General features: G+C 45.0%; 1 protein-coding gene across 5 annotated transcripts in view; it reads left to right on the top strand.

The window, feature by feature from the left end:
* large2 (LARGE xylosyl- and glucuronyltransferase 2) overlaps window positions 1–4,045 on the top strand; it is a 52,764-nt gene extending 48,719 nt beyond the window's left edge. For all 5 annotated transcript variants that reach the window (XM_034529294.1, XM_034529291.1, XM_034529292.1 and 2 more), the window contains 5 exons: window positions 1–164; window positions 1,535–1,813; window positions 2,504–2,650; window positions 2,728–2,923; window positions 3,657–4,045. In XM_034529294.1, the coding sequence (XP_034385185.1) occupies window positions 1–164; window positions 1,535–1,813; window positions 2,504–2,650; window positions 2,728–2,923; window positions 3,657–3,854 (984 nt within the window). In that variant the 3' untranslated portion in view covers window positions 3,855–4,045. The remainder of the gene's footprint in view (window positions 165–1,534; window positions 1,814–2,503; window positions 2,651–2,727; window positions 2,924–3,656) is intronic.
* Window positions 4,046–10,614: the final 6,569 nt, after the last annotated feature.

Raw genomic sequence — 10,614 nt, 5'->3', positions numbered from 1 at the left:
CTGCAGAACGCTCTGGAGGAGCTGGACGAGGACGACCAGTGCTACGACTTCCGGAGGGAGCGGCTCACCGTGCACCGGGTGCACCTGAACTTCCTGCAGTACGAGTACACGCCGGCCCCGGACGGCACCGACGTCACGCTGGTGGCCCAGCTCTCCATGGACAGGTACCTTGAGACCACGAGACCGTGACCCAGACCGCAAGACCGTAACACCGTGACCCAGACCGCAAGACCGTGACCCAGAGACCACGAGACCGTAACACCGTGACCCAAACCACGAGACCGTAACACCGTGACCCAGACCGCAAGACCGTGACACCGTGACCCAGACCACGAGACAGTGACACCGTGACCCAGACCACGAGACAGTGACACCGTGACCCAGACCACGAGACCGTGACACCGTGACCCAGACCACGAGACAGTGACACCGTGACCCAAACCACGAGACCGTAACACCGTGACCCAGACCACGAGACCGTGACCCAGACCGCAAGACCGTGACCCAGAGACCACGAGACCGTGACACCGTGACCCAGACCACGAGACAGTGACACCGTGACCCAGACCACGAGACAGTGACACCGTGACCCAGACCACGAGACCGTGACCCAGACCGCAAGACCGTGACCCAGAGACCACGAGACCGTAACACCGTGACCCAGACCACGAGACAGTGACACCGTGACCCAGACCACAAGACCGTGACCCAGACCACGAGACAGTGACACCGTGACCCAGATCACGAGACAGTGACACCGTGACCCAGACCACGAGACCGTGACACCGTGACCCAGACCACGAGACAGTGACACCGTGACCCAGACCACGAGACAGTGACACCGTGACCCAGACCACGAGACAGTGACACCGTGACCCAGACCACGAGACAGTGACACCGTGACCCAGACCACGAGACCGTGACCCAGACCACGAGACCGTGACCCAGAGACCACGAGACTGTGACCCAGAGACCACGAGACCGTGACACCGTGACCCAGACCACAAGACAGTGACACCGTGACCCAGACCACGAGACCGTGACCCAGACCACGAGACAGTGACACCGTGACCCAGACCACGAGACCGTGACCCAGACCACGAGACTGTGACCCAGAGACCACGAGACCGTGACCCAGACCACGAGACCGTGACCCAGACCACGAGACCGTGACACAGACCATGAGACTGTGACCCAGAGACCACAAGACCGTGACCCAGACCACGAGACTGTGACCCAGAGACCACGAGACTGTGACCCAGACCACGAGACTGTGACCCAGACCACAAGACCGTGACCCAGACCACGAGACCGTGACCCAGACCACAAGACCGTGACCCAGACCACGAGACCAGGACCCAGACCACACGACTGTGACACCGTGACCCAGACCACGAGACCGTGACCCAGAAACCACAAGACCGTGACCCAGACCACGAGACCGTGACAAGACCACGAGACAACGAGACCGTGACCCAGACCACGAGACCGTGACCCAGACCGGTCACAGCCTGTTCCCTCTCCTCTCCTGCAGGCTGCAGATGCTGGAGGCCATCTGTAAGCACTGGGACGGCCCCATCAGCCTGGCGCTCTACATGTCCGACGCCGAGGCGCAGCAGTTCCTCCGCTACGCTCAGGCCTCCGAGGTCCTCAAGAACCGCAAGAACGTGGGCTACCATGTCGTGTACAAGGAGGGCCAGTTCTACCCCGTGAACCTGGTGAGGAACGTGGCGCTGAGGAACGCCAAAACGCCCTACGTGTTCCTGACGGACGTGGACTTCCTGCCGATGTACGGCCTGTACGATTACCTCAGGTACGTCAGAGACGGGATGTGCCTCACCTCTCCCATTTCTCACCTCCCTCTCACCTGTCATCCCTCTCACCTGTCCTTCCTCTCACCTGTCCTGCCTCTCACCTGTCATCCCTCTCACCTGTCCTCCCTCTCACCTGTCCTCCCTCTCACCTGTCCTCCCTCTCACCTGTCCTCCCTCTCACCTGTCCTGCCTCTCACCTGTCCTCCCTCTCACCTGTCCTCCCTCTCACCTGTCCTGCCTCTCACCTGTCCTCCCTCTCACCTGTCCTCCCTCTCTACTGTCTCACCTGTCCTCCCTCTCACCTGCCCTCCCTTTCACCTGTCCTCCCTCTCTACTGTCTCACCTGTCCTCCCTCTCTACTGTCTCACCTGTCCTCCCTCTCACCTGTCCTCTCTCTCACCTGTCCTTCCTCTCACCTGTCCTCCCTCTCACCTGCCCTCCCTTTCACCTGTCCTCCCTCTCTACTGTCTCACCTGTCCTCCCTCTCACCTGTCCTCCCTCTCACCTGTCCTCTCTCTCACCTGTCCTCCCTCTCACCTGCCCTCCCTTTCACCTGTCCTCCCTCTCTACTGTCTCACCTGTCCTCCCTCTCACCTGTCTCACCTGTCCTCCCTCTCACCTGTCTCACCTGTCCTCCCTCTCACCTGTCCTCCCTCTCACCTGTCTCACCTGTCCTGGTCCCCCTGCAGGAGGACTGTGGTGCACCTGGACATGGCTCACACTAAGAAGGCTCTGGTGGTCCCGGCCTTCGAGACGCTTCGTTACCGTCTGTCTTTCCCTAAATCCAAAGCTGAGCTGCTCTCCATGCTGGACATGGGGACTCTCTACACCTTCAGGTACCTGGAGACCACAAACGCATCACTCGACCCTAACGAGCTCACGATGTCACGCTCTAACCTGTTTGCCCCTCCAGGTATCACGTGTGGCCTAAAGGTCACGCTCCTACCAACTATGCCAAATGGCGGACGGCCACCACACCGTACAAGGTGGAGTGGGAGGCGGACTTCGAGCCGTACGTGGTGGTGAGGCGCGACTGTCCGGAGTACGACCAGCGCTTCGTGGGCTTCGGCTGGAACAAGGTGTCGCACGTCCTGGAGCTGGATGCACAGGTACGCCTGGTGGCCGGGTCACCGTATGTAGCACGCCGCATGCCGCTGGGTTCATACAGTTTGGATCGATCATTGCTAGGCTACGCTAACTCTACAAGACTCCAAAGAATAGCTGCATGAATACATTGCTGATTGGCTGCATTGCTGCATGAATACATTGCTGATTGGCTGCATTGCTGCATGAATGCATTGCTGATTGGCTGCATTGCTGCATGAATACATTGCTGATTGGCTGCATTGCTGCATGAATGCATTGCTGATTGGCTGCATTGCTGCATGAATGCATTGCTGATTGGCTGCATTGCTGCATTACTGCATGATTGCATCGCTGCATGGACGAATCCTTGTTCACTGAAACAGAAACGATAGCGTTAATTACAGAGCTCTGTGGTCAGTGAACGCAGCATTAGTAGACTTTGAAGTCGTTGCTGCTTCATTTAAAATTATTTTAGCAACTTGAAACCAAAACAGAGACAATGCAGCATGTTGCAAAATGTCTTAAAAACTAATATTGTTGACTTGGTTCTGAGGATTAAAGAACAGACGTGTGCTAATGCTAACATCGTTACATGTTTGGTTTATTATTTATGATCAGGACAGAGCCAACAGGCTTTTATGATTTGGTTTTCATGACGTACGACAAAGACACGGTGAAGGAAACAAAAGGTATCGATCTTTGAGTGTCTGAGATGGAAGGAGGTCATACTTCACGTGTTGTCCTTGGTCCCGTCAGGAGTTCGACCTCGTGGTCCTGCCCAACGCCTTCATGGTGCACATGCCCCACGCGCCCAGCTTCGACATCTCCAAGTTCCGCTCCAGCTCCAGCTACCGCACCTGCCTGAACACCCTGAAGGACGAGTTCCACCAGGACCTGTCCAGGAAGTACGGCTCGGCCGCCCTCAAGTACCTCACGGCCCAGAGGACCATCTGAGGACCGGCCCGAGTCCGGAGCTCGGGACACGAACTAACCGCGGCGGCGCCGCGCGGCGTGAAGCTTTACAGCCTTTGGACCTTTGTCCAGTGGACCGCCTCGAGGGCGAGACGCGGAGCGGCGGGTACCGACGGACGAGCTTTAAGGCCGGGGAACAACTTGTTCTGACAATCAGGGCTTTTCTTCCAGGAGGCGTGGAGCGACCTCACCACAGGGGGCGCCGGTGGACCGAGAGAATTCAGCCTTATCGCTTCTTTTTCGTTATCGTCCCGTGTGATTCAGAACCGATGAATGAGGAACCTCATCATTTACAACGTTTTGATTACGACTTGAGCGAGAAGCCCTTTATTTTGTTGCTTTCTATATTTTCTCTTTTACAAAAGAAGAAAATCCATCGTGTGTGTGTGTGTGTGTGTGTTGCTCGTCTTCATCACGCTTTCTGATTGTCTTCATCACATATTTGCATGTTGCACTACGCACAGAAAAAGGATTTTCCCTCTGAAAGAAGCTATAACGATAACGATGTATTGACGACTGATTGACAGTTATTGATGAGTTATTGGATCTCCAGTGAACCTGCTGAGCTTTTCTCCGCCTCGTTCCCGTCTTCTTAAAGTCCAACTGAAACAATTCACACTTTTCTGCAGTGAGATTAAATATGAAACGTACATTTACAGAAAAGTGCTTTCAGCCCCACTGACGAGTCAAATTAGTTTTTCATCTAATTCAAGACCATGATGCTTCTAGTGTGGAAGAATTTTAACACGTCAACAACAAAAACAACAACAACAACAGCTGGTTGTTTGTGTCCAGGTACAAACAAAGAAAGGAGACGTTAGCTAGGAAGCTAATTATAACTTCAGTTCACAGTCTATTACCGTTTTCTGTAAATACACACTAGTACATACACACTAAAATACACACTAGTAAATACACACTAAAATACACACTAAAATACACACTAGTAAATACACACTAAAATACACACTAGTAAATACACACTAGTACATACACACTAAAATACACACTAGTAAATACACACTAGTACATACACACTAAAATACACACTAGTACATACACACTAAAATACACACTAGTACATACACACTAAAATACACACTAGTACATACACACTAAAATACACACTAAAATACACACTAGTAAATACACACTAAAATACACACTAGTAAATACACACTAGTACATACACACTAAAATACACACTAGTAAATACACACTAGTACATACACACTAAAATACACACTAGTACATACACACTAAAATACACACTAGTAAATACACACTAAAATACACACTAGTAAATACACACTAAAATACACACTAGTACATACACACTAAAATACACACTAGTACATACACACTAAAATACACACTAGTACATACACACTAAAATACACACTAAAATACACACTAGTAAATACACACTAAAATACACACTAGTAAATACACACTAAAATACACACTAGTAAATATAATCTAGTAAATACACACTAGTGTATATATAAACTAGTAAATATAATCTAGTAAAATACACACTAGTGTATATATAAACTAGTAAATATAATCTAGTAAAATACACACTAGTGTATATATAAACTAGTAAATACACAGATGAGCCTTCGGAATACACATTTTGATACTTTTGGTTCATAAATAATAAGTTGTGTACCAGTTTCAGTTGGACTTTAATTCTCCTGATTGATGGCTCCAAAAGTCATGTTTTAATGAAATTATCGGCGATGTTGTGGACCAGTGGATTCGGTCTCCCCAGAGGACGATCCCAAGAGATCTGGTGTCACGTCCACGAGAAGGAGGCGTTGGTGACGGGGTCAGAGGTCAGAGGTCAGAGGTCGTGGTAAATGCTAGTGCCTTTGCTGTAGTGTGAAACTGGATATTGATTGTACTGTTGTACCGACAGGCCACTCTCTATTTATTATTGTTGACCTAAATCAATCATATTTTTATATTTAAGTGCTTTAAATAAATTTGCCCTTTTTTTAACACTTTGACGTTGTGGGTTTTTTTCGGTTCTGAAACCTTGATGATTATTTAATTCATTCATGAATAATATCTTTGGATACAGTTCTTTTAATATTTCCCGAGGCCGATGAACCTTCCATGTAAATGGTCTAAAACATAAACACAACCTCCAATATCTGCAGAAAGCACTGAGCTACTTTGGCTTTTTATACATTTTGATGACAATGAATAACATATATCGTAACTATATGTTATTAAAAAGTAGTTTTATAGTTTGATTAAAATTCTGTAAAATAATTAATGGGATAGAAAATGCAGTGAAAACAAATCACATTAGTAAATTATTAAAATATATCAACATTTTGTGAAAACGTCTTTAAAAAAAGTCGAAGCACGTTGTTAAAATGTAATTATGGTTTTGCATAACCATAACCAAGACACGAACCATGGCCAAGACAACGACCCTAACCATAACCATGACCACAACCTTAACCATGAGCATAACCATAACCACAACCATAACCAAGACACAAACCATGGCCAAGACAACGACCCTAACCATAACCATGACCTTAACCATGACCCTAACCATGAGCATAACCATAACCACAACCCTAACCATGAGCATAACCCTGACCACAACCATAACCATAACCATGACCTTAACCATGAGCATAACCATAACCACAACCCTAACCATGACCATAACCCTGACCACGACCATAGCCATAACCATAACCAAGACACTAACCATGGCCAAGACAACGACCATAATCATGACCACAACCATAACCACAACCACAACCCTAACCATGACCATAACCCTGACCACGGCCATAGCCATAACCATAACCATGACCTTAACCATGGCCATGACCATAACCATAACCCTTATGACAACCCTAACCATAACCCTAACCATGACCATAACCCTGACCACGACCATAACCATAACCACAATCCTAACCATAACCATAACCCTAACCATGACCCTAACCCTGACCACAACCATAACCATAACCACAACCCTAACCATGAGCATAACCCTGACCACGACCATAGCCATAACCATAACCATGACCACGACCTTAACCATGAGCATAACCATAACCACAACCCTAACCATGACCATAACCCTGACCACGACCATAGCCATAACCATGACCATGACCTTAACCATGAGCATAACCATAACCACAACCCTAACCATGAGCATAACCCTGACCACGACCATAGCCATAACCATGACCTTAACCATGAGCATAACCATAACAACAACCCTAACCATGACCATAACCCTGACCACGACCATAGCCATAACCATAACCAAGACACAAACCATGGCCAAGACAACGACCCTAACCATAACCATGACCACGACCTTAACCATGAGCATAACCATAACCACAACCCTAACCATGACCATAACCCTGACCATGACCATAACCCTGACCACAACCCTAACCATGACCATAACCCTGACCATGACCATAACCCTGACCACGGCCATAGCCATAACCACAACCTTAACCATGACCATAACCCTAACCATAACCATAACCCTAACCATGACCATAACCCTGACCACAACCATAACCATAACCACAACCCTAACCATGACCATAACCCTGACCACGACCATAACCACAACCATAACCAAGACACTAACCATGGCCAAGACAACGACCCTAACCATAACCATGATCTTAACCATGACCCTAACCATGAGCATAACCCTGACCACGACCATAGCCATAACCATGACCACGACCTTAACCATGAGCATAACCATAACCACAACCCTAACCATGACCATAACCCTGACCACGACCATAGCCATAACCATAACCACGACCTTAACCATGAGCATAACCATAACCACAACCCTAACCATGAGCATAACCCTGACCACGACCATAGCCATAACCATAACCATGACCTTAACCATGAGCATAACCATAACAACAACCCTAACCATGACCATAACCCTGACCACGACCATAGCCATAACCATAACCAAGACACAAACCATGGCCAAGACAACGACCCTAACCATAACCATGACCACAACCTTAACCATGAGCATAACCATAACCACAACCCTAACCATGACCATAACCCTGACCACGGCCATAGCCATAACCATAACCATGACCTTAACCATGGCCATGACCATAACCATAACCCTTATGACAACCCTAACCATAACCCTAGCCACAACCCTGACCACAACCATAACCATAACCCTAACCATGACCATAACCCTGACCACGGCCATAGCCATAACCATAACCACGACCCTAACCATAACCATAACCCTTATGACAACCCTAACCATGGCCATGACCACAACCCTAACCATGACCAAAACCCTAACCATGACCATAACCATAACCATAACCATAACATAACGACAACCCTAACCATGGCCATGACCATGACCTGTGTGTGTGTGTGTGTGTGTGTGAGGATCAAGGGAACTTTGTGTCGGTTTTTGACAAATTAATCAAAATCCAAGATGGCCGCTTGGAGCGTCAACAGTAAACAAGCTCAAGTGATATTCTGCTATAATATTATTATTATTAATATATGTTAATATTAATATAACAAATAATACTTAATAATATAACAATATAGTACTACTTAATAATAGAACATTATAATACTACTTAATAATATAACAGTGTAATACTACTTAATAATATAACAGTATAATACTACTTAATAATATAACAGTATAATACTACTTAATAATATAACAATATAATACTACTTAATAATATAACAATATAATACTATTTAATAATATAACAGTATAACAATATAATACTAATTAAAAATATAACAATATAATACTAATTAATAATATAACAATATAATACTAATTAATAATATAACAATATAACACTAATTAATAATATAACAATAAAATATAACAGCGACTGACGGCTCCTTCGGTTTCTTCTGGACTCGGTTGCCATGACAACAGAGGGTGAGCTGTCCAGCTCATGAAGTGATTGAATTGATGAAGTCATTAATATTCCGACCTGCTGCCTGTTTGAGGCCATGAAGAAGAAGAGCGAGGACAATGAATCACTGACTAAAGCATTACTTCTCTTTGTGGGGGAACCGGGGCTGAGGGGGGGCCGACTGAACCGGGTTCAGGTGGTCCTCAGGAGAGAGCTACTCGTCTTAGACTCTAAACCCCAAACCAATGGTGGGCAGTCCCCTAAATGACCGATAGACCAATAGGACGAGAGCATCAGCTAGGCCTCGTCTCCATGACGAACGTGAGGGAGAGGGGGCTAAGGGGAGGACCATGGCCTTGTATATGTATATGTATATATATACATATACACATATATATACATATAATATATATATATGTGTAGATGTATATATATACATCTACACATATATATGTGTAGATGTATATATATATATATATATATATATGTGTATATGTATATATATACATCTACACATATATATATATACATATAATATATATATATATGTGTATATGTATATATATACATATACACATATATATATATATATATGTGTATATATATGTATATATGTGTATATGTATATATATATACATATGTATACATATACATATATGTATATATATATATGTATACATATATATATATGTATACATATATATGTATTTATATATATATGTATACATATATATATATACATATATATATATATATATGTATACATATATGTATATATATGTATACTGTATATATATATATATATATATATATATATATATATGTATTTATTTCTATTCGGAGTCAGAGACACGTTTGAATAACTTTGGCCAGTTTTAACCTCAAAGTCTGAGGATCATCGGATCAATAAGTTCTGAAAGGTCACCGATCCATCACCACGGAGACGGCCACGCGGTGAGTCTGCAGCCAGCAGGACAGGAACCTGAAGAGGACCGCCACAAAACCTGAACCAGGACAAGACTGCTTCATACATTGTGTTGGTCCCTTTGGTCCATGAAGCCAGACGGGAACGTTCTCCGTTCCTCATGACCTGATGTTCTGAGGAGACGTCACGGGGGGGCCGATATCTCCAAGTGGGATGATTTTACTTACATGAAGCATATGCTTCATTTGCAACATATGCAGCATATGAAGCATATGAAGCATATGCAGCATATGAAGCATATGAAGCAAATGAAGCATATGAAGCATATGAAGCATATGAAGCAAATGAAACAAATGAAGCATATGCAGCATATGAAGCAAATTAAGCATATGCAGCATATGAAGCATATGAAGCAAATGAAGCATATTCAACATATGAAGCATATGCAGCATATGAAGCATATGAAGCAAATGAAGCATATGAAGCATATTCAACATATGAAGCATATGAATCAAATGAAGCATATGCAGCATATGCAGCATATGAAGCAAATTAAGCATATGAAGCATATGAAGCATATGAAGCATATGAAGCATATTCAACATATGAAGCATATGAAGCATATGAATCAAATGAAGCATATGAAGCATATGAAGCAAATGAAGTATATGAAGCAAATGAAGCATATGAAGCATATGAAGCAAATGAAGCATATGAAGCATATGAAGCAAATGAAGCATATGAAGCATATGAAGCATATGAAGCATATTCAACATATGAAGCATATGCAGCATATGAAGCATATGAAGCAAATGAAGCATATGCAGCATATGAAGCATATGAAGCATATTCAACATATGAAGCA

This window comes from Cyclopterus lumpus, chromosome 3, assembly GCF_009769545.1.
Source record: "Cyclopterus lumpus isolate fCycLum1 chromosome 3, fCycLum1.pri, whole genome shotgun sequence".
Lineage (NCBI taxonomy): Eukaryota > Metazoa > Chordata > Actinopteri > Perciformes > Cyclopteridae > Cyclopterus > Cyclopterus lumpus.
This window is presented reverse-complemented; position numbering and strand designations above follow the sequence as displayed.